This window comes from Cygnus atratus, chromosome 19 (genome assembly GCF_013377495.2).
Source record: "Cygnus atratus isolate AKBS03 ecotype Queensland, Australia chromosome 19, CAtr_DNAZoo_HiC_assembly, whole genome shotgun sequence".
NCBI lineage: Eukaryota > Metazoa > Chordata > Aves > Anseriformes > Anatidae > Cygnus > Cygnus atratus.
This window is the reverse complement of record NC_066380.1, coordinates 2576052-2600654: the sequence shown is the minus strand read 5'-3', so window position 1 is coordinate 2600654 and position 24603 is coordinate 2576052. Positions and strand designations below refer to the sequence as shown.

Here is a 24603-nt window from a genome sequence, read left to right as displayed (position 1 = left end):
TTCCAAATTCTTTAACTCTCAAAGAACCCAGAACAGCTAAACTTAGGATTTCATTTTTTTAAAAATATATGGAGCAATTCTGTCAATCCTAACATTCTCCCTGTTAGATAGCCACATAAAACTTTTCAGAGGAAGCAAAACAAAACCACAAAAAATCAGATTCAGCTAGTACTTCAGAAAATATTTTTTATTTAAATCCATGATATGATTTTAAATTTGCTTCTGAAGAAAAAAGCATTTCAATTATATTGACCAGACTGTTCTGATATTTTTAGATCAGAAGTTTCCTTTTTTTATTTTGTTTTGAAATAATTCTTTGCTTGCAATTTTTTATTTATTTATTTATTTTTTTAGCTATCTGTATTCCTGATTATGCCAGCTTTCTGAGTACCTACACTAGAATATGAAAATATTAGGGCACAATACACTCAGAACATGTACTATTGTAAATAGCATTTGCAAAAAGAAACTAATAAAAACTCTGCATACTTGGTATTTAAGCATAGGATCTAAGCAAACAGGATTATAGAAAGTTAAACTAAAGTTGCGTAAGACTTCTCAAGCTTAAATAAACACTGGAGTCAGCCTTTACGGGAAAACTATTTACAAAACTATTTCTGATCAATATAAAATTCAATTACAAGAAGACCAATAGGGCCTTCAGAAACTGAAGTTACAAATGACAAGGGAAGCAACAAAGTATAAAATAATAAAGTATATTAATATTAAAATAAAATAATAATAAAATATAAAATATAATGATTGTTATTAAAAAAAACACATCCAAATACCTATCAATACAAAACCACAAGAATGTTCATGTGGGTGATATGTAAATAAAAAGGAGTAACCAGTAAAGAATGTTGGAAAACACTTTAAAGGTCTAACAATATTCTGGATGCTTTTCAACTTGTATTGGTTATAAACTCTAATAGTTATGTCTTCCTTACATTCTTTGTCAGATTTGGTTTACTGTTTTTTCTACTTGCTGCACATTTCACACCTAGAAAGTGGGCAGACTCCAAACACACACGTAACATCAAACTGTTAAAAAGGCTTTATTTAAATATTGCTGTGAAAACACTGTTATATTTAGGCCTACTCCACTGAGTTCTGGAGTTAAAACCCACGCAAGGACAATTTTACGTGTGTAGGCTAAAATGTGATACCCGCAGACATATAAAGCACGAACAAAAAAAATCCCCAACAGGTTGTTATATATAGGGTCACTGGGGCTTCAGTCAGGACAAAACCCCTCAGCATCCCCCTCAGCAGTGGGCACAGCCTGACGCGAGCCGCCCGTTGGCCCCGCGGCGGGAAAGGGGCAGCGCACGCGCCTGAGGGGACCCCGCGGGCGGGAAAGCGGCGGGCGGGGACAGGGGTGCGGAGGGGCGTGGCTCCGAGAGGTCCCGCCCCCGAGCCCGGTCGCCCGTCGGCGGCCAGCGACCAAACAAAATGGCGTCGGGTCGGCCTCCGGTGCTGGGTCCTTAAAGGAGCCGCGTACCCGCGGGCGTGGCGGCCGGGGGAGGGGGGCGAGGACCGCGCGGCGGAGGAAGGCAGGTGGCGGACGGGAGGGGGTCCTGGGGGCCGCCGCCCTCACGCGGGGGGCTGCGGGAGGCCGTGGGAGGCCACCCTGCCCGCCCCCGCCCCCGCCCCGGCGAGCGGCGAAGCGGCGTTACCATGTCAACGCAGGTAAGCACAGCGGCGGCCCGAGAGGATCGCCCTCAGCGGGCACCGCGTCCCCCTCGGCGTCCACCGTGCTCCCGGCCGCCTCGCTGCGGGCTGGGCGAGCGGCGCTGCCCCGGGCTGGCCGTCCTGTCAGCGGTGTGGCGGGTGCGCAGCGCCCAGCGCGGGGCTGGCGGCACCCGGGCCCCTCGGGCTCCCCTCAGGGTGCACCGCTCGGCGCTGCCCCCCCCCACTCCCGCCCTTTAGAGCACGGGAGGTTTGTCGGGATTTTCGGTGCCAGAACACATTTTTTTCTCTGTAAAATCTAAGCGTTAAGGTAACTGGCTGCTTTTCTTTAAAACATGACGACGCTTTCCATGGTAGCTTTTCACTTGCTCACCGCCGTCTTACGCCTCTTCTGCCCCTTCAAATCTCACTTTCCCGGCCCTGAATGAGTTGTGTCTCTACATGCTGGCTTACAAGAGAGGGGCTTTTACCTTCGTTCTCTTTTTGTCTTTAAAGATTCATTGAAAATTCCATTGTAATAATAATAATAATAAAAAAAAAGCTTTCTCAACGTTAAGCTATGTGAGTGAATACATTGTGTCTAAGTTCCCCTAAAAGCACGTGCTTTTATCTTAAAGAACATCTTAGAATGTGTTTTTGCTTACAGGGTCTCGGTTTTGGTAAAACCCCATCCCTTGGAGATGTTTACTACGAGGGCTTCCACACACACAATGAGTATGGCTCTTTCTGCGCTTACCCTTAGGGAAACCACATTCGTCATCAGTGGAAGCTGCCATTAACAATTCTCTGGAACTTCCCACTCAGTCACAAAATAATTTGTTGCAGCAAGGGGACACTGTGCCAGTGTTAGACAGATACTTATTTATTTATTTTTACTTCCTTTTTTTTTTTTTCCCCTTTTGCTTGTAACTGCTCTTTTAGCTACAAAGTGGATGATTTCTAGCCTCCATAAAAGCACTTGGGATCCTCGTCCTGTCTTTCTGTCCTCTGCCAACTATGTTAGCCTGAGTTGTGAGTGTCTCCAGACTTTGCATAAGCCATAAATTACATGCCAAAGTTACCAAGATGAGCTGCAAAACAGAAAGCAGTTCAGCACAGTTCCTAGCGTTGTGCTTTAGAGTGGCATAAGTATACAGCTGTAACATTCCTCCAGATATGCGTTGGCCCATGAAAAATGGAAGCTGTCACCCGCTGGAGAATTGGTTTAAATATATTTTTGGCACCCTATTATTGCTGGAAATATTTCTTATGCTAAAAAGACAATTTTTCAAATATCACCTCTGTGATGTCTCAAACTGTGTATCATCTAAAGCAATAAATTGTGCCATTAGGCACAGATACTTAAACAACAAGCACCTAAAATCCTTCAACAACATACTACTTTAGCACCTTTGTTGGAAAGCAAACAATTAAGAGTTTTGGCTTATATAGAGAATTACATTTATTTTTTTCCTTACAGATATTGGTCATATGATATTCTATATTTTTGGCAATGAAGAAAAGCTACATAAAAAAAGCATTATGTGGAAAAACACAGATGCCGTCTTCTCGGACACCTAGTCCAATGTCTTCTGTTGGTTCAAGCACCAGATCACCATCTCCTCGTAGCCAACAGACATCTCCATCTGCTCACAAAAGCAGGGAGCAGAGGAATCAGCGACTTGATATTACAGCAAAAAATGTAGAAGCTGCTCTTGAAAATAAGTTTCATGAAGGTAATGTATAAAAAACTGCTGGTGTAAAAGTACACAATAAAACCACAAAAGGCCAATGTTCTGTCAACTCTGTGATTAAAGATCTATGATCTGCTGGAAAGAAATGTGAGAAATTTGCTTTCAACTCTTGGTACTCAAATGTGTAAATGATAGCAGTGAAAGCTGTATAGCTTTCACTATAATGCAATAATATAATAATAATATAATAATACAATAATGCACCGGGGGAGATTACTAAAAAAGGGAGGAACATACTGTGCCTTTTTTGAAAGAATATACCCGCTTATGCTAACACGTCATTTCCTGTAAATGCATCTGGTGTGCTGTTTCTTCTCATCCCATATGGGGGAGAATGATTTTCAATGCCTTCCCTGTATTCAGGGTGAAGTAGAAGATGAATGTAAAGGTCACCAATTGTTTCACCACTGAAGGTAGTTTCTTTGTTTCATTTCAGATGAAAATGGTGTTAGTCCAGGAGTTAAGTACATTACAGAACCCCTCATAAAAGTCCTGTCAAAACAGGAAAATTTGGCATGTATAAGCTCACTCAATCTTTCATCCCCAAAGGATGGGGACAAGAAATTTAAGGTAAGTTATTGAAAATAACTGTTAATAAAACCAAAGTACATTTTGATATATATGTGTATGTATATATTAAAAAATAACTGTTTATATCCACTTTAAAAAGACCTTTGTATTCTAATTATATTAGCCTAGTTCTATAGAAGCTTCTGTAAAAATAAAAAATATGTATATATAGAGAGAATGTCAATGGAGACTTGTGCAAAAGAAGAAACCATGGATCAATTTGAATAAAGTTGAGAACACTGTGTAAACTTCTTAATTTTTGGATTGTGCTGTTATTTTAGTCGGGGTTCTTTATAGCAAATTCGCTTTTGTGTAGATTGGTCTACTGCAAACTTAGAATCTAGTTTTACTCCTCCAACACTATGTAAGGCTGTTAGTTAAAAGAGGGTGCAACAATGAAAGTGATTAATAACGTTAGAAATAGTTTGCATTTTTTTAATGAATGTGTTTGGTAAAAATGGAAATCTGCCTTTCTCATTTAAAGAAATAAAGTGCAATGCTAAGTCACATGTTTTCTATTCTTTAGTATATAGAAAACTTGGAAAAGTGCTCTAAACTAGAGACACTAAATCTTAGCAACAACCAAATAGAGAAGATTGAAAAGTTGGATAAACTGTTGAAGTTGCGTGAGCTCAATTTGTCTTGCAACAAAATCAGGTAAGCAGAAACACTTAATCATTTAATCTCATCATATCTTACCAAAACTATTAAAGCTGTCGTTCTCTTTTTGTTTAAATGAGATCTCTGAAGTGTGAAAAGTTAAACTGAATTTCCCATCAGTTGGATGGCAAGACCATAATGCTTTGGTGAGCTCTTACTAAAAATCACAAGTTCCTATGAAATATCCTCAGAAAGCTATTTGAAGGAGAAATAGTTCAGGGAAGTGCTGTTAATATACCAAGGCTTCAGTTAAAAATGTTTTCCTAGGAAACCAAGCCAGAAATAAAAGTTTCCAGATACCATAATGAAAAGCATACAATATCCCAATTTAATTAAACTTGTACTGCATATTGTTACCCATAGTACAGGAAGTTTCTCTTTGGAAGAGGAAGCTGAATGGACCTGATCAGGCAGGCTGTAAACTCACTAAATTGTTTTTTCACTTTCACTGTTTCAAGAGTCTAGTATCTTTTCTGAATAGTGTAAAAAATTCGGAAGAGTCATGGTTCAAGCAATAGCAAACATCTTTGTTTCCTGTAATTTTTTTTATTAGTGAATTATGATCTTTACATGACTGACTTTGCAGTAGAGAAGTTGCAATTTCAGTAGAGAAGTTAACAATATTAAGTAAGCAAGACACTAGCATTTCTACACATTGCATTCACACAACTTCCTCACTTATCAGGAACTGAAAAGGTCATAGTAGCTTTTAGCTAGCACTGTACATTTTCAGATTTTAATTATGTACAATAGGTTTCTACTCAAAATTAATAGATCAACAAGAGCACGTTCAACCCTAATTTGTTATGACATTTATCTTTAGATCAACACCCAAGGAAATTAAAACTCAGTATATTTTCCTTGTTAGTGGTTAAGTGTACTACTAAAAAATTTAGTTCTGTACACTGTAAGTTTACAGTTGATTCTTGCTTTTGTCTGGAGAAGAAAAATAAACCCTTTTATTTTGGTTCAGCTGTGTCGCTTAAGTGTGCAATGGCATTCTCAGAAGAAAAAGAGCAAGATTTGTATACTAAAATGGTATTGTCCCACATTTAAATAATGCTTTTAATGTCATAAGGAAGAGGTGTAAAAGTTAAGGTTTTGCCACCAACAAATTCTTGCCTTTTTTTTTTTTGGCGTTAGCATAGCACTTGAAGGTAAGCTGGTGTAATATCATTTAATTTGTCAGACCATTGCAGCAAGCAACTGTTTTTTGCTATTCTTTGAATGGCAATTAGTTGAGAAAGATTTTGCTGTAGTTTGTCCGTACTGCCTCAATTGCACTGTAAATTTGGTATGCATCATGATGAGTTATACTTTTCTTCTTATTTTCAGTAAGATTGAAGGCATAGAACATATGCATAATCTACAAAAGATGAACCTTGCAGGGAATGAAATTGAACATATTCCTGTGTGGGTAGGAAAGAAACTGAGATCCCTGCGCATCCTTAATTTGAAACAGAATAAAGTATCATCAGTAAGTGACTTAATTTCCATGTTTTGCATCTACAAGAGGGTGTCTATGAAATGAATTTACTTAATAATACAGTTTCTAAAGGAGTCATGGTATTTAGGAGGAGAAAGAAACAAGACTTGAGTATTCCACACAATAAAAGTTCACTTGTCTCATGAACTAGTCTGGGACAATGGAAGGTTGTGTATATCCACAGACCCTGTGATCTTGGACTTTCCAAGGTCAAGCTTGATGACATTTGTTCTCTTTGCAGTGGTATTTTTTTCATGGAGGAAAAAAAAAATTTGATTTTAGGAACTTACTTTAGTCATAGTACTGTGTATTTTGGTAGGTTTTTAGAGTTTCCAGTTTATCATAAACATCAAAATGGATGATATAGATCTAACATATAACATTTTATACAGTCAGAAATTCAGTTAATTCAGTTCAATTGTTCTTGGAAGGATGTCTAATCATTGTACCATTTGTCTTTGATCTAGCTTCATGATATAGCTAAACTAAAGCCTCTACAAGATCTGACTTCTCTATGCCTTGCTGATAATCCAGTTGCAAGTCTGCCTCACTACCGCTTGTACACCATATTCCACTTGAGAGCGCTGGAAAACTTGGATGGACAGACAGTGACAAATAATGACAGGCAGGAAGCTTTAAAGAGGTTTAATTTAGGTAATAAAGCTATGATAGAAGTGTAGTGAATGACACCAAAAAAGTTTAGCTGGAAAAGATTTCTATCGTAAAATTTTTTTTGCTTCATTTTTCAGAAGAGATAGAAAAATTAGAAAGAGAGTTGGAAAACACAGTAAAGGAGATGGAGAACCTTAAGCTTAACCAGTCCAAAGTGCTTGAACAACTTCACCATCAAGATGAAGTCAACAGATCATTGAAAGAAAAGACTTTGCAGCAGAAGCAAAGCTATGAAGATCTACAAAGGGATGTGGACACCAAAAATGAATTGGTAAGGTAATCACTTGCACTAAGTATATATTTGGAATAGTTTTGTTGTCAGAAATAGATGTCAATGGGAGAGTTCAAATGGCTGTAGGTTTATGTTAAAGATCAAGAGAAGTCAGTATTTTGGGAGACAAAAGTTACGACCCTTCAACTTTTTATAGAATGTCTTTGATATTCTTTTTGTGGAAAAAGTAAGTATATTGAACAAGTAGTCAGTATCAATCTCGTAATTTATATAGTAACTTTTTTTTTGGCCTGTAGTCATTTTTTTCTTTAATTTTTTTTTTCAATTGATGAAAGGTTAAGCATCCTCTAGCTGCTAAATTGTTGACATACTAAATTGCCTGTGTTGTTCAGACTTCAAAATGCTGCTGTAATAAGGGAAAGAGATTAAATACTTTTATAAGAACAAGGTATAAGGCATACATGTTGCATGCCAGTAATAACCACTTGATGATTATTATTTCAGGTAATGCCCATTAGTTTGCTTGTACTTTCTTTACATCATCCTAAAATCTTATGTATAATAAATGTCTTTCATTGGTAGCTATAAAATGCAAGGCTCGTACAGGGGCCCTGGAAAAAGTCCCGTTGATTTAAGAGTGCTCAGTTGTGAATGACTTGCCTAATATTTGGCTTTTAATCTTACTTGTTAAACTTGTCCTCTACAATTTTATCCTTCAGATTCTCTATTGCTAATATTTATTGAGCTGTTTCTTTTGTGAACACGCTAACCAGCAGCCTATTTCTAAAATGTAGTTTTCTGTATAGTGAGATTTAGCAGCAGATAGTTTGCAGCTTAACCCACTCTTACCCTCTGGATGACAAACTTTGCTCGCTTCTTTCTTCCTTTAGCTGGTGTATTGATTTGTCACAGTTCCCTTTCCGCAGAGCCTTTATTCCTCACTGAAGGTAGCCCCCCTGTGCTCCTGAGTTGCATGGTTATTTTCATTTCTAGAACTTTTTGCATGTTAATAAAGTAGGAACATCGTATAAAGTGTTCCAGTGACACCGCATCCAGTGTTTTGGGGTACAGTCTTTTTCTTCTTAAGCAGTTATTTTTTGCATGACATATGTTGTTCTTTAAAAATCTTTCTTTAACCCTTTGCTTTATTCCATTCTATTCTATTTCTTTTCCTCCATTAGTTTTGCTTTCCACTGTGTATTGGAGTCTTGCTGCATGTTCTCCCTCAGGTATTCAGCATGAAAAGTTGGTTTAAAAAGGGAATCACATGATGGACCTTTTTTTAAAAACAAAGAAACAAACAAAAAACACAAAACACCCAACTAGCACAAGGTTAAGTATGGATATACGCTTGATAATTGAGATAACTGTTTTTTTTTTCTTCTTACAGTGACTGCTAGGAATGAGTTCTCATTGCTCATTTGTAGCAGTAAATATATTCAGTATGTGGCATAGATTTTACAAAAGAATTGTACCCAAATTATTTTTTTTCCAAAGTTAGTGAAAAACTTACTTTCAAACCTCTGCACGTAAACTTAAGAGGCCTTTCATGTGATCATTTGTGTTATGTTGTGGGATTCTTGACTAATCTTAGTCGTCATGTTGTATCTTGTAATGAAGTTGTACTTTGTGATATTCTTGACCCTAAATATACCATCTTACCTTTCTCTAATGTGAACTTTGTTTTGAAGTTGATGTCTTTGCCATCCTCTATTCTGAATTGAAATGTACGTGATAATGATGATACTTGATTGAAATCAACTTACTTTGCTTACTGATTTATTAGCTAAAGCAGAAAACAAAGGAGCTAACCCGAGCTTGCCAGAAGCAGTATGAATTGGAGCAGGAACTGGCATTTTACAAGATTGATGCAAAATTTGAGCCATTAAGTTATTTTCCATCAGAGGTAATAATTTTAAAATAATGGGTTTCTTCATTCCTTTTTCTCTTGGTTTTTCAGTTGTTCAGAAGATATCAAACTTTATAGCTTTTCTATAATTCTAATAGATTCTGCTCTATAAAGAGTTATTAGTTGTAAAATATAAAAAATCTCATTTTAAAATCATGTTACATGATTTGATCTAAATTGTGTGTTATTTAATGTGTTGAATATTAGTCACTTTCAAAATTAAAATGATCTTTGTAAAGATGCCTGAATGAGGGGAGTCTGAGATGTTTCTGAGATAGATGTATAAATGACGTAACATTTATATGTAACTGATTTATACATTTCAGGATATTGAACTTGATAATGTACCTGGTGAAAGCCCATACATTGGTAAGGCCAGATATAAAAGAAATATGTTCATAAGAGAAGGCTATATTGCTAACAAAGCTCAGCAGATGGAGAGTGGAAAAATGCAACTAGACGAAGATGATTTGTGTAGGAAATCTCAGCTGAAACTGCAGTTTCAAACTCTAGATGAACAGTTGGAGGAAAAAGAGAAAAAGATTAATTCAGGTAAAAGCTTTATTTTTTATGAAATAAAAATAAAATACATGTAGCAATGTTTATTCCACTGATGAAACTTTTGGCACGGATTTGACATGAGAATGATAACAATGTCAAAGGATGTAATTGCTGTAACCTCTCAGCCATGTCCTTTATGTCTTTTGGGTCAAAATCGTAACAATTTTTTGCTATTATTTTAAGATAATTAATTATGAAAAGATTAAATTTTAATATAGAAAAGAGAATGTTGGACACGTCTCATATCTGATGCATCAATTTAATTGTATCAATCACATTAAAAGCTTGTTAGACTTTTTTTTTTCTTTGAGAAATCATAGTATATCAGCTTTGATTATCCCTGTTTAAGGAAGTGTTTTCTGATTAACATGTTAATAGAAAACGTGTATCAATGTTGTATGGAATATTAATACTTTTTTTGGGTTACAGCACAGAGAAGATTAGAAGAACTGCAAGGTGCAATAGGAAATGCAGAGCAACAAGTTCTGAAAGTAACAGGGGAACTGAGACAACTGGAGGATGCTCTGTCTCAGAAAAAGGTGCGCAAAGGACTTGCTAAGTGATTAGCATTTGAAAGTGTTTGCAACTGTGTTTATGTAGAAAACAGCAGTGTTTTTCTCCCCATCCTTTTTTAAATGGGCTGTGTATGCGTGTACAATGAGGATTCAAAATAATGAGTAGGTCATATTTAGACAACCTGTTAAGCTAAACTACCAGTCTGATTTAACCGATTGACAACATTTAAAAAAGTCATATTTCCAGTTTGTTTTACCCAACCTCCTAATGCTGTCTCCAGATCTCACAGGCCAACAAGGAAGGTCTGGAGCAGCAGTTGAGCAAAAGGATACAAATCCTGCATCAGCTACGCAACGAAGCTTTAGAACTGGAAAAACAAATGGAGAAACAGAAAAGAGAAATAGGGAAAAAACAGAAAGAGCTTGAAGACTTGCAGAGTTCTCTTGCTTCTGTAAATCCTAAAGATCCAAGACACGTGAGTAAAACCAAAATCTTGCATTTTTCTCTACTACATATATTCATGTACTGAGAAATGTAGTAAAGGCAATTTTAACTGATTACCATTCAGTTATATAATTCATGAAATAGACATTATTTTGCTATTTAGTAATTTCTTTAGTGGTTAGGACACTTTGCTTTAGCTGTTACTCAAACGTACAACTCAATATTTACTATTTTTTTAGATTATAAAACACTTGTGCAACCGATTTTCAATGCAGCTGCTGTACGTCATGTTAAGAACTAGATCTTTATGCTTTGCAAAAACATGCTGTGCAGAGCCTTGGAAGGAGAGAATTCCTTTGTAACAGAAGTCACACATCTCTTCATAGAATCTGGCCTTAAAGCCTTAGAAAGGTCTGTGTAACTGCTGTAGGCGTGTAGCTGAAGTCCTGCTCTGTCTGAGAGCTCTTGCATTGGCACTAAAGTGGGCTTGCAAGTGGCGGGCCTAGAAAACATCTCTGGAGTGGCAGATGAAGCTGACCTGGATGGAGTGGTGACAGCTGGTATTGATATTCCAGGCAGCAACAGCTGTGGCTTTCTGCAACAGTCTGGTATCCAAAACTATAATCAACTTTCAAGAAATAGTTCTAATTCTGAAAAGATTTATCATGTCCTTTTGGCAGGGACTAATAACCTTCCTCAGCTGTTGTAGGTGCTTCTGTTGTTACTGATAGATTCAACAAGGTCTTGAGGTCGCAAGGGTGTGCCAAGAGCTCTAGCTTCTTTTTCCATCTCTATGGAAGCAAGACTCTGGATTTCTGAGCCATTTACTGTGTTCAGACACAGTAAACACTTATGAAACTATTAAATTAAAATTAATTTTAATATTAAAAAAAAAAGCGCTTGTCTTTTAAAATGAGAGCTTTTCCTGGCCAGCTTGAGGCTTTTAGGCATGCAAAGAAAGAACTTCGAGGCTCGGCTCCCGTCTCCAGCTTTCAAAATCCGCGCCTCTCCCCCCCGCGGTCGGGTAACGGGAGGGCGGCCCGTGCTGCGGGCCCCTCGGCCCGGCCCTCCCCGGGAGCCGCCCGGCCCCTCGGGCCGCCGCCCGCTTCCAGTCAGGGCGCGGGGACCGCGGCCGCCCAATCGCCTCAGCGGCGGCAGGGCCCGCCCGGCCCCCCCGGGTCGCCCCGCGCTGAGGGCTCTGCGGGCTCAGCCCCGCCGTGCTCGGTGCCGCCCGGCTGAGGGAGCGAGCCCCGAGGTGCGGCGTCGTGTTCCGGCCGCGGAGGCAGCAGACAAAGGGCGAGCTGTATGTGAGTGCTTGTTGTTTTTCAAACGGGGCTCCCGGGGCGGTCTGCAGCTGCGGCCAAGTGACTCAGCAGCGGCGCCTCGCCGCCCGTTTTACTTGCTGAAATCTCGCTTTTGAAAGCTGAACGTTAGTTTGTTTTTAACAGGTGGCAGGTTGAACTGTATTAATTCGATAAGCTACTTCTAACGTTCATATTTTAATACGTTAAAATTGGGAAAATACATTTTTTTTTTTTTTACCAAGTGCTTTGTTATAAAGTTACTTCTATAAGTGATTTTTCTGAGAGTATGTCTTTTTAAATTCCTACTGTGAGCTCTATGTCTTTTTTGAGTAGAAAGAGGAAAGGTGCTGGCTATCATGGCAGCATAAATTATGTACTTTTCCAAGTTTTTTGTTACTTAAGTTGTTGGTAACTTCATCTAGTGAGAAACATGTAGCAGTATGTTATGTCTATAGTCTAGCTTTGTATACAATTGAAATAATCAGTTAAATTTATCCTAAATGTGTGAAGTCCTGGTCAAAGTCTGTGTGAAGTGTGGAATTGGTGTATTTCCCAGAAAAACAAAAACAATTTTGCTTTATGTAAACCTTAGCTACAAAGTTGGCATGACTTGCTGGTTGTTCAGTGTTTTCCTTCAGGTGATGACCTGACATGTTCTGAAGCATGACTACCATGAAGGCAATGCAGGATGACAGGATAAAGCTTCTGGGGAAAGTCGTGTCAGTTTTTGAATGAAACAGGAAATAGTAGAGCAGAAAATAGAGGTGTGGAAAAAGCTAGCAGCCATGAATACGAACTTGTAAATGCATGCCTGATTCATCATGCCTGGGCAAGGGGGGAAACTGTACCTGATCATGCTGTTTGCCACACATTACTTGCCTACCTGGGATTCTTTGTGAGGTAGTAAAGAGGAACACAAACAAATAAAACCAAACTCCAGAAGATACGTTGTGCTTGTGCCTTTCACTAATGATAGTGAGACAGTGCAGAACTGACTAAAATAGAGAGTTGACTTCTTTAATTGGTGCTGACATTGACCCACTTGACCTTTCCAACTAATTTACAGGCTCATATGAAAGCTCAAAAAGCAAGTAAAGAACAGCAGCTGGATGTAATGAACAAACATTACAAACAGCTTGAGAGTCGCCTGGATGACATGCTCTCTAGGATTGCTAAGGAAACTGAGGAAATCAAGGACTTGGAGCAGCAGCTCACTGATGGTAATTTTTTCCTTGTCTTACAGTATTGTATTTAGGATAAGATGGTAATTGAATTGGGGAATCAGTTCTGCTTTTCTTTGCTTCAAAGAAATACAGAGTGTGTAGGTTAAAAACTATTCCCAGCTGATCTAGGTAGTGTGTATGTGTGTTTGTTTTTCTTTCTTCCCTTCTCTTTTTTTTCGGAAGGTGGGAGGAGCAAACAGTTGCTTTGACTAAGTGGTTTGTTGCTCTGGGGTTCAGGATCAAAATGTTGAGGCAGGAGGGCTCTTGATCAAGTCTGAGCTGAGTGGTTTGTTGATTACTAAATGTATCCTTGTCATCTGCAATTTTGTATACATAATAACCTATGTGAAAGTAAATGTCCCAGAAAAGAACATGAATAAAAAAAATCTTTTAGAAAGATGCCATTTTAGAAGGAAGCTGGGGTTGGGATGCAGGTTCTTTTCAGCTCTTCCAGTGGTCAGGTGAGTACACTAATAGTGGAACTCTTAGCCTTTAAAAACACAACGCAGGCATTTTCTGCTTGAATTCTAGCTGCTTCTTACTTCATATTCCAGTAGGTAAACAGTTTAAGATTAGGAATGGCAGTTTTGTGTGTTTTGTAAGTAAGCATGGTGTCTTCGCTATTTTGAATTCATTTTGCATTTCTGCAGGTCAAATAGCAACAAATGAAGCACTGAAAAGGGATTTAGAAAGCATTATCGTTGGATTACAGGAATACCTGGAAAGTGTTAAAAGCCAAGCAAAACAGGCCAATGATGAATGTAAGGAGCTGCAGAAAGATAAAGAATCTTTGCTGCAAAGATTGACAGATCTACAGGAGGAAAAAAATAACCTGGAAGTAGTTGCCATGGATGCAGAAAATATGAAAAAAGTAAGGCTTAGTACTATGTTTCTTCCCAAGTTCAGACTACTAAGAGTAAACTTAAAACTAAGCAAGCAATCAAATAAGAAATGTCAAAACATAGCTCTCTGGACAAATTTATTTTCTGGTAGCGTAACTTCAGTCAGATGTGCCCATGCACATTAAGAACAGAACGGGGCCTTTCAAGCCAGTAGCAAGAGGCAGACAGTAAATCTGTACTTTATAGAAGATCTCTTAAAAATGTAGACTCTACCTTTCAAACATTACTGAAAATGTACTTGCAGTCACTGTCATAGTGAATTGCGTTAGTGAAAACTGGACACTAGCCCAGGGACCATACATCAGTCCTGTAATCCAGCTACTTAAAGGTCTGTCTTAGTATCCTGATAAGTATTATGTAAACCTTAATACCAGAGGCACGTTTCACTTTAGGCTACACCTTTTTAACTTGTGTGCAGACTTTATGCAAAGTCTGTCACAGTAGCATCATTGACCTGACCTTTATATATAGTAGTGCTATCTAGGATTAAATTTTAAATGTTTGGTGATTAGAGTTAGTGGCTCTATTTTGACTTTACAGCAGTTACTTTGAGTTCCTGAGAAAGAGAGGCAATGTACTCTGAAGAAATCTTGTCTCTCCTGTGTCTATATTTCTGAAATTAATGTAAAATTCCAGGAAATAGCAATGCTAGAAGGTGCACTTCAAGAGCAGCGAGAAATAAACGAATCACTTAGAGATGCACAAAGGGATGTCAGTGCCTATGAGGCTGAACTGGAAGCCCAGCTAAGAGACAGAGACATTGAAGCCAATCAGCAAAAGGAAGAATTGGAAAGACTGAAACAACTTAGCCAGGTAAGAACAGAGCTCTACTGCTGCCAAGGTGATAACCAGCTGGGCTAGTGGTATGGGTGGAACCTTTCCTCCATACCTTGTCTCCAACCTTGATTCCTTTGCAAGAAGTTGTTGGTTTAGATGTGTCCTGAAATGGAAGCTACCAGTTCACTAGGACTTGTAACCTTGCATTGAAGAGAGGTACAAAGTATTTGTAGCCTCAGTAGAGTTTATTTACCATATTCAAAGGAAAATAATTATCAGTGTCTTTTTGGAAAGAGATGCACACATGTCAAAGAAATAATACTGAAGCAGTACTGTGAAATGTAGCAGGAGAAATTGGCCACTGTTGCTTTTTCTACTAGAAATTGAGATTTATAGGGGTTTTTTTTTTTTACACACAAAGTAATAGCTTTCTGATGGGGAAAACCAATATATGCTTTAATCTGTACATTTCTATTTTATCTTCCTGTTGGTGATCCTCATATGGATTCACACACAGTGATGGATGGTGACTACCATCTTGATTCAGTTTCCATTCATCAGAAATGAACTTATTTTGTGGTGGTGGCCTTTTTTTTTTCTGTCTTTCTTGAAAGATTTATTCCACCTGCAGGTTCCAGATTGCAGGAGGACATGAAAATGCAACACAAAGTGCTTCTGTCTCCAACCCTTCCAAGTCTTGGTGATTCAGGGAAAACTTGGAAGCTGTCTGTAGAACCCTGACAAATGTAATTCTGTCAGTTTCCTAATGGGTAGGATATGCTCATATTAGGTCTGTATTAGAATTTGCTATACCACTCATGATGATGATGTTTTAAGAAATATTAGCTGTTATATGGCGATGGTTGTTTCCTTAGGGGCTGTTGTCATACTGTTACTCTTTTAGAAATACAGCTGTTACATATTTGTGTGACAGGCTGGGAGTGGGGCTGTTAATCTGAAGGTTTTCTGTGTTTGTAGATGGAACTGTCAGCTCTGCAAGCTGAACTTGAAAAAGAAAGGCAAGCATTAGAGAATGCTTTGACCAAAGCACAACTAGTAGAAGAGAAGGAACAAGAAAATTACAAGCTGCTTACTCAGTTCAAACAATTGCAGGTGAGGTACTTTGTTGCCTTAACAAATTACCTGATATGCAGTCTGCTTTTCCACTGCCACTAGGGGAAAGTAATAAAAAAATTTTATGGGGTTCCTTATAAATTTTGTTTTGAAGTTCGGTAGTACTTATGACTCTTCCTGCCTTAAATTTTCTTGTCCAGAGACCCTACACCATAGTCTTTTATCTATTGTGGACATTTGAAATTATTTCAGAGCTGCTCTGTTATATTGCAATGGAATTGATAGATTGTTTAAATATATCTTTATTTCCCACAAGCCTCATTCAGTATGTGTCAGTAACTTTTTGTGTGCAGTAGAAAAACTGATCCAATACCTAAAGCAGAATTTATTTCATCTGTTTAAAGCTGTGATCCTGAAGAAGCTTATTCAGTTACCACAAAACAGTAATGGCATCCAAGTACAATAGGCAACACAGCTTGTGATCGTTGGATTTCTAGGCATTTCATGAATTCCTTGATGTTCAGAAACACCTCTATTTAAAAGTGTCACAGATCAGTGCCTCATCTTACCTGGGATTAGAAACTAAGTGTGCTTCTTCCTAAAGCTGCTGAAAGGCTCGGTCAATGGGATTTTCTTAGGCAAGAGTAGTACACTGGGTTCAAGATTATCAAAATATACCTGGCAAAGGAGCCTCCTTAATTTTTAAAATTAAGAAAAAAACCTGTGCAATTAGAGCAGTTTTCCTCATTGTGGGAAGTCTGGGTTCCGTTCTTCTTTGCATACATCTGATTCCATTTTCTATCTCACATGCTCCTCAAAGGATACAAGGACCACCAGTTTATAATTAATTCTTACCAGATATTAGCACTGTAATTTTTGCTTGTTCTCATTTTGTTGATATTGGTCCAGCTCACATTGGGGAAAAAAATGTTGGATTCTTTGTTCAGAAAGAAACATAGAGTTAGGTATTCAAATTTTATAATAATAATAAGCATTAATAATTTATGTATTTCTTTCTTTTTTTTTTTTTTTTTTTTTTTTTAGGGAGACAATAATCTCCTGAAGCAGCAGCTTAAAGATCTTCAGAATCAGCTAAGCCATGCAGTTGGCAACTTGATTCATCCTGAGGAAGTCCTAGCTCGTATGAATGAACTCAAGGAAAAGCTTCAGACAGGAGCAGGAGAGATTAAGTGAGTAAAATAAAAGTACAAACAGTGTTAGATTTGTGCACATTAAATTGGTAAGTAGATGAGAGCAACAAGGTACATCCGCTGTGTCCTGCTGAGTACCGTGTGGGCAGTTCAAACATGAGATTTAGCACCCTGTGGTTAATTAAGAGAGCATCACCTGAGCTCAGTAATTGTACTACTGAGGGAAATATGCATTCCTCTTGGGTTTCACTGCAAGAGGTAGAACAAACTTTTTTTTTTTACCCTTTGTCCCCAGCAACAGAGAATGGGAATAAACAAAGAACAGAATAATCAGAGCTGGGTGTGGAGGTCTGTCTCGTGCAGTGTAACCTGTGCAGTACTGCACCTGATTTCATTTACATTGGATGTCTGCAACTTGTACTATTGTACTAGGTTTCACTGTTTCAATATCTGGTATTGCAATTTAAAATCACTGTTTTCTGTCTTGGAACCTGGCTTATTTGTCTTTCAGATGTTGGAATTCAGATGATGTTTTGGGGAGAAGCCTTGCAAATCTGCAGAAAGAATTTGATAACATCCTTGCTGATGCACAGAGGGAAAAAGAGAAAGCATGGGTTAGACAGAGACAATTGCAGGAAGAAATTGCATCCCAGCAGGAAAAACTGGAAGATGTACAGGAAAAATATAGACAGGCATGTATCAAAACTACAAAAGCAAGAGTAAGAAAACTTGAACTTAGTCTAAAATATGTAACTTGCAGCTGAAGGATCAAGCTTCATTACAGGTGTATCTTTGTTTCCCTCCATCTCTCAGAGAAGTATTTCACTACAAGTAGGTAAACTGAGCACAGGTGCTAGTCAGAAGCAAGTTCAACAGCTCACATCAGAGCAGGACACCTGTTACTTGTGATTCCCACAGGAATGCTAACCATTATTAGAGCTTTGATTTTTTTTTTTCCTTGTGTACACAAGTGTATGTCAGGTCATAACTTTTGCTATTTAAAAAAATGTATAAGCAGGCAAGAGCTTTTGAAGGAGGAGAACAAACAACTGACCACTTCTATGCTGTGTATACTGTGAAGTTCTGTTTAAAGTAGAGAAATATTTTGTCCATTCTTTTCGTAAGAACCCTGTGAAGACAGCGATAAAACTGAAGGTATTTTTAAGGCACCAAAAAAAAAAAACACAATAAAAAAGTATGCTTATACTTTAAACTGCTTTAGATCAGGTATTTGATAGATATGACGTGCTCCTTTGCAATTTTTTGTTAGTTTCTGTTTTATAAAGCTTGAAAAAATTTTGCTTGGAAGAGTAGGATTTGACATGCATTTAAACTTCCACAAGCAATCTCTAATTTGACCTGTAGGATAATGAGGAGAGACCTGCTTTTTGGTGTTCATGTAACAATGGAGTCATTAACAGGTTCATGAGTTTTGTCTCGTTTTTTGGCGAGTTAGAATTTGGACTGAATGCTATGTCTCTCAAGCAGTAGAGGGTTTAATTATAGGGAGAAAAATATAGCCAGTAACCTTCTCAAAAGTTATTCTGCTTATTCTAACTTATTTCCCTTACAGGCTAAATGTGAAAACAAGCAGAATAAGAACAAGGTCCGTCAATTAGAGAATGAAATTCGACATTTACTTGAAAAAATAAAGAGCATGGAAGAAATTCAGGGCCTTGCTGATCAACAGCTCCAAGAGGCAGACGAAGAAAAAGAGACTATCCTTGCTCAACTGGAAGATTTAGAGAAAAGGGTAAGAATGAGTATGGACACGTCCATGCACAGTGTTTGATGTCCCAGGAAAAGAAAATTAAAAAACTTCTGAATTATTTTGCATTTTAAGACACAGATCAAATGCAGGAAGAAACATGGCAATTAAATATAACCTTTCTTTTCCTAAAATTTTATTGGTAACCCTTATTTTTGTATTTTTCTGATACTTCTCTACATGCAATACAAAATAGGATGTGTGGGGAAGTCTTTCTTCCATGCTGCTTTCTATTTGAAAATTATCATAAATCCTATTGTTTTCCTGGTTTCAGAAAAAACTAGAAGATGCCAGGGCACAAATGCAATTTGCCAGTCTAGATAAAGAACTGAAGGAATTAAAGAGAGCAATCATCACTTCAGATAAACTGGCAGCTGCTGAACTATCCATTGCTAAAAATCAGCTGAAGGCTCTTCATGGGACTGTTCTGAGAATTAATCAGGAACGAGCTGAGGTAAATCAACATTGATAATTAATTGCTAGTTATAATTAAGCAGTGCTTTCTAATGTCATAATAATGGTAGCAGTCCTGGTGTTGCTTTTAAATTCAGGTTCAAATCTTTATTTTGAATTGGCCTGCCACATGGAAGCTGTTGCTTTGGACAGTCTTATCTTGAAATATAATAAGTGAATGTCTGAGCAAACTTGGGTTTGGACGGGCTATGTTGCTGCATGGTGGAATGTGAGGGAGAGGCAAGTTTGATCTTCTAGCAATTGAAAATCAAACGATAAATAATACATCGTTACATAAGACAAATAGAAGAAAATATGGAATTTAGTTCTTATAAGTCAGGCTTTTAAAACTGGGAATTATTTCTGGCTACATACTAACATCTACTTTGTAGAAACGCTAAAGTTAAAGGAGAAAATATTTTACGTAAACTTAAGTGTCCATCTGGAACAGACAAGTGATGATGTTTCTCATTAGTCTGCATTTCACAAATTTTCATATGCCTGCAAATTTGTGAAGTATTCTTTCAAACTAAAGCTAAAATAAAATTTCAATTTTAGGAATTTGAGGAAGCTGAAGAGTTCTGTGTTGAAGCAGCTCGTGCAGCTCGGGATCTTGCCCGAGCAGAAGCAGAAATAGAATTGTTACAACAACTTCTAAAACAGAAGGAAGAACAAGTAAGTTGGAGCAATATTTCCTCTATATTATATGAGGAGGGTAAAAGAGTGGTTCAGCAACTTTCTGAGACTGCCATATTCAGTTGTCTGCCGTAGCCTTTTTCTTCAAGTTTCTCCAAGTCACAGTGTTCTTCCCTCACTTTACACTTGCAAAGAACAAAGTGAAAACCTTACTGACTAGGTTATCTGACTTAGCGAACAGGTGACAGGTTTACTTAACATACACAGCCACATAAAGATATTTAAGCCTCAGTCATAAGAGAGGATGGGAAGAACAATTTTGTTGTATCAAAGTAGTATGTGCATTGTGCCAAATGGCCATTTCTTTAGGAAAATGTAAGCCTGTTTGAAAGCTTTAGTGTAGTCTACTTTAAACTGAAGTGCTTTGCTTTGATTTTAACTCATTTAAAATAGTTACAGCATGAAATGGAGAAAGCTGGTGAGAAGAATGTTGCATCAAGCTCTCAAAAGTTTGAAATAGATCAACTAAATGACACTCTGGAGCAACAGAAAGCAGAAATTGACCATTTAAGATGGTTGTTGGATAACAGCGGGACAGGTAATATCTCTTATCTCCATTTCTTGCAGTTAAGCATGAATGCAGAAGAACTCATTTTCTTCTCCGTATTTCTTACTGTTTGTGGGAAGCTGTTCAGAGCTCTGTAATTTTATTGTAGGAGAAGTAACTGTTCAGGATACCTTTCTGTACAGTTCTTACACCGTTACATATATTCAGTACCTAAATAACTCTGCTTCAGTGGATTCTCTGTATCTATGTATATGAAGAAAACAGCAAGACCTAACATTTCCAATGTACAGTATTTTTTTACAGTGCATTTGAAATGCACAAAGTACGGCTATGTAAAGTGTACGGGTCTTTGCTTCTTTGAATATATAGAATGGAAGAAATGGATGGCTAAGGATCAGCCACAGTCCTAGCACTTCTCGGTTTCTAGCTTTGCCGGTTTACCTCTGGTAAATTTAGTTAAATTCTGAATGTTTCTGGCTTTATTATTAGCCTTACATGCTTTTAAAACCATGTGATTAATTTACAGGTAACAAGGATGAAATTGACAATTTACAAGATGAAATTGCAGCACTCAGAAATGTGCTTTCATACCAGAACGATTACATCGCCAGTATAGCAGATCCACCGAAAAGAAGGGGATATTGGTATTACATGCCATCATCACAGGTCAGAAAATCAAATCCTATTATGTGGAGAGCAATATGATGTGGGGAAAGTCCACTATAATCTTGCTAGGTCTGGGGAGAACTTATGAAAAACATTGACTGGCATGGAAGAGAAATACAGAAACAACACGTAAACAAACAGGTCTGCTGACAAAGTCTTTGCAGAGCTATTTAGTGATAGGAATCTGAACACGTGACTTGGAGGCCACCCTTCAAAATGCAGTACTGTAAATTCATTTACATAAAAATTTAAAAGGGAAGCAGTACGTACATCTGTTGTTGGTTTCCAGCAAAGCTGTAGATACGCAAATCCGGATTTTTATTTATTCGTTTTTTCCTTTGGTCACTTTCTACTGTTATATTGGTAATAGGTTGAAGACAGCCCTGCATACTGACAGTTCTCAGACTCTTTTCCCCCGTAGCACAGGACAATTTTTATAAAAACATTACTATGTATATCACTTGCTTGATGATATGAGAAAATATATTTGATCTCTTTAAAGCAGCAAAATGTTTGGAAATATGGAAAGACAGTTATGTATAGCATGTTCTTGAAAAAAATAATGTTTTAGAATGCCTACAGCTAATGAATTATTTTACCTTTATTATGTAGAATGGGGTATCTCATACTAACACATCTTTTTTTCTTTAGGCCTCAACTCCTGCTTCCCACAGCACAAAAGATTCTGGAGTGGGTTTACTGTGTCCTGGCACATCCCCGCCTATGAGAGGGCATGGTCAAATCAGAAAGGAAGACTTACCCAATCCAAGAGGATGTTGGGTGTATTCACCAGTCAGAAGTAGGTTGTACAAAATGAATCCTGATAAAGGTAAGTCAGTCTCATGGTCTCAAAATGTTCAGGAGCATACTAAGCATGGATTTGCTTAGAGTTCATAATGAATGTTTTTGATATGCATGAGTGAATTACAAATGTTTTACTGCTGAACTCATTATTTAGTTCAAGCAGTGTTTATTATTTTTGTATATATACTGTGTATTACTTTAAACTGTGCATTTGAAAAATGTTTCATTTAAAAAGTGATAAAGTAACTTTTTTTTTGTACATAAAGCTAGAAAAACAAAAGAAGATAATAAAGGAAATGAGGAAGCTCGTGTTCACGAAGACCCAGCCTTTGTACCGGCACCTGGTACAGTTATTTACACAGCCCTTCCAAATGGTGCCCCTGTACCTCAAGGAACCGTGGTGTATGGCCCTCCTCCTGCAGCTGCAAATGGAGGCTCAATTGCTCCTGGATCTGTTATCTATGGCCCTCCTCCTGTGGGGGCCCAGGTTGTTTATGGCCCTCTTCCTCCGAACTTTACTCTACCACTCATTCCTGTTGGAGTACTTCACTGCAATGTGCCTGAACATCATGATTTGGTAAGATACAGAGCTGTAGGCTGCAGGTTTAGCTGTAGGCAATTGACTTATGAATAGATCAGGAGCATCTTTTACTATATGCTTTCTTAAATAAGGGAAAACAATAATATCTGACTTCTACAAATTTAAAAGTTCATTTTTAAAAGATCTTTTTTAGTAGGATCCTGAATTTGAGAGAGCTTGCTAATAAGAATGTTCTGTCTTCTGTATGTAGTCTGGTGTATGTTATCTGTAGGTGCTCCTGTGTCTCAAAGCCCTGCTTTGGAGGGCTGAAATAGGAAAATTAAGACTTATTTTCCTGTTTTTCTGTTCTGTGTAGGAGAATGAAATCTCAAGGTTAGAAGATACTGTGCATCATTTAAAGTCTTGGAAATCCAGAGATAAACGGTCAGGGACAACTGAACATAAATGCAAGAATGAGGTGGAAAAATTACATCAAAACATAGATGATCTTCTGCACGAAAGAGAAGAGCTGGAACGTGAAGTAGCAGAGCTGCGAAGAGCAGCTCAAAAATATAACAAACGCAAGTAAGAATATTGCACTAGAACATGTAGAAAGTCAGCATGTGGAAATACCTAAAACTTTTAGTCAATTTTGACACCTTTACAGTTAATGTGCTTGTATAGTACATAAAATGGAGTAACTACAAGAGGCTTCTGGGCCTCTAACATTTCGTATTTTAATGCAATGTTTTTCTTCCTGGTGTTTTAGGGACTTCATTGAAGGGTATACTGAAAACCTAATGGCAGAATTACAGTTAGAAAAATCTCTTAAGCGTCAGGAAGATATTGCAGAGGAAATTGAATGTATAGAGAGGACACTTCTAAAACGACGAGCAGAGCTTAGAGAGGCAGATAGGCTACTTTCGGAAGCTGAAGTGGAACTTGAGAGCACGCGGGGAAAGGTATGTAAAGCTGTAACTAAGTGCAGAAGGATTTTTATGTTATGTTAAGATTGTTTTAGGTGGAGAATGTCTGCTTTTTGTCTAAGCCATTTATTTTTACTTGGGTAACCTGTAGCCTTTTAAAAATGCTTCTATTTTAAAATAAGCCCTGGGATAACGTGTGCTAAAAGAAAAATGTTTTGGTCCTTGCCAAAGAAGAGGATGCTTTCTTCTATTTTTTTTTTTTCTGGGGCAAGAGGAGACAGCTAACCTGCAGATTATAGGTGTGCGAAGGGTAAGATGGAATTGTGTTGTCTCAGTCTTCAATTTTTGCTTTAGACTAAAGACACTATTCAAAAGTACAATCATGCCAAACAGCACTTGTCCCGTACTGAAACTGAGGCAGAGGAGCTGGAGCGAAGGGCTCAGGAAATGGCCATTAAACTTGTGAAAGCGGATCAGCAATTAAGGTACGCTGTTCTTGTGAATTTCTGTTAAATGTGGAGAAGAACAAGATTCTTTCAAATATCAAGATAATGCTTTTGGAGAGGAAGAGCTGTTAAAATATTAATATGAAATGGCATAAATGTTTCTTTAGATTATTACAGGCAGATACAAGGGATTTAGAACAGCATAAGATGGAACAAGAAGGTATTTTGAAGGAAATCAACAAAATGGTGTCTGCAAGAGACTCTGAGTTCCAGTCCTTAAACCAGAAGATAGAAATGCTGACTGAAAGGTGAATTTATCTTAAATTTACCTTAAACAATATTAGATATGCTAATCATGACCTTTTCTGGTAAGTTACTGCCTAATTATATTCTTGTTTGTTCTGCACCATGCTTTTATTCTCACTGTCAGTCTTCAGAAGCTTCAAGGTGATGTTCAAGTTGCAGAAGGCAATGAAGAACATCACCTCCAAATCCTCAGAGAAGCAGAAAACATTCTTCAGTGCAAGAAAACTGAACTGGAAAGACTGAAAGATCAGGTAACACCGTATCTGGTTAACTGTGGACTATCAATTTTACTGTTTTTAATGTAACTGGGGAATCTTATGTTCCAAACTACCTTGTCTGAAGAATTTAATTCAAAATTTTATGTTAGTGTTGGTAATTTGATTTTTTCTTGACTTGTGATAAGTATGACCCCAGTCTTGCTGGTGTTTCTGCATAGTAAATATTATTGCAGAGTTCTCTATGTTCTTATTATGCTTCAGAACATGAAGCGTAAGAACCTCTGAGATACAGGACTGTGCTTGTCCAGATCAGAGCTTAGTCTATAGCATTGGCCTTGTAACACGGGTCTAGCTCACTGCTCTGATGGAATCCTTATGTGCTATGG

At 37.7% G+C, this 24603-nt stretch overlaps 1 protein-coding gene across 5 annotated transcripts in view; it reads left to right on the top strand.

The window, feature by feature from the left end:
* Nucleotides 1-1427: 1427 nt before the first annotated feature.
* The window catches only part of CNTRL (centriolin), a 33643-nt gene continuing 10467 nt past the window's right edge, over nucleotides 1428-24603 (top strand). The window contains exons 1-30 of one of the 5 annotated variants that reach the window (XM_050714559.1): nucleotides 1457-1692; nucleotides 2339-2406; nucleotides 3152-3407; nucleotides 3862-3995; nucleotides 4522-4652; nucleotides 5991-6132; nucleotides 6609-6795; nucleotides 6891-7084; nucleotides 8832-8951; nucleotides 9281-9506; nucleotides 9945-10054; nucleotides 10312-10506; nucleotides 12846-12999; nucleotides 13653-13873; nucleotides 14541-14717; nucleotides 15660-15794; nucleotides 16800-16945; nucleotides 17418-17598; nucleotides 18480-18659; nucleotides 18949-19128; nucleotides 19686-19802; nucleotides 20217-20361; nucleotides 20858-20997; nucleotides 21649-21826; nucleotides 22068-22378; nucleotides 22698-22906; nucleotides 23091-23283; nucleotides 23602-23732; nucleotides 23861-24001; nucleotides 24124-24250. In XM_050714559.1, the coding sequence (XP_050570516.1) occupies nucleotides 3185-3407; nucleotides 3862-3995; nucleotides 4522-4652; nucleotides 5991-6132; nucleotides 6609-6795; nucleotides 6891-7084; nucleotides 8832-8951; nucleotides 9281-9506; nucleotides 9945-10054; nucleotides 10312-10506; nucleotides 12846-12999; nucleotides 13653-13873; nucleotides 14541-14717; nucleotides 15660-15794; nucleotides 16800-16945; nucleotides 17418-17598; nucleotides 18480-18659; nucleotides 18949-19128; nucleotides 19686-19802; nucleotides 20217-20361; nucleotides 20858-20997; nucleotides 21649-21826; nucleotides 22068-22378; nucleotides 22698-22906; nucleotides 23091-23283; nucleotides 23602-23732; nucleotides 23861-24001; nucleotides 24124-24250 (4728 nt within the window). In that variant the 5' untranslated portion in view covers nucleotides 1457-1692; nucleotides 2339-2406; nucleotides 3152-3184. Of the gene's footprint in view, nucleotides 1693-2338; nucleotides 2407-3151; nucleotides 3408-3861; nucleotides 3996-4521; nucleotides 4653-5990; nucleotides 6133-6608; nucleotides 6796-6890; nucleotides 7085-8831; nucleotides 8952-9280; nucleotides 9507-9944; nucleotides 10055-10311; nucleotides 10507-11556; nucleotides 11783-12845; nucleotides 13000-13652; nucleotides 13874-14540; nucleotides 14718-15659; nucleotides 15795-16799; nucleotides 16946-17417; nucleotides 17599-18479; nucleotides 18660-18948; nucleotides 19129-19685; nucleotides 19803-20216; nucleotides 20362-20857; nucleotides 20998-21648; nucleotides 21827-22067; nucleotides 22379-22697; nucleotides 22907-23090; nucleotides 23284-23601; nucleotides 23733-23860; nucleotides 24002-24123; nucleotides 24251-24603 lie in introns of those variants that run through there. The other 4 variants (XM_035555489.2, XM_035555490.2, XM_035555493.2 and 1 more) reach the window with 4 other exon arrangements.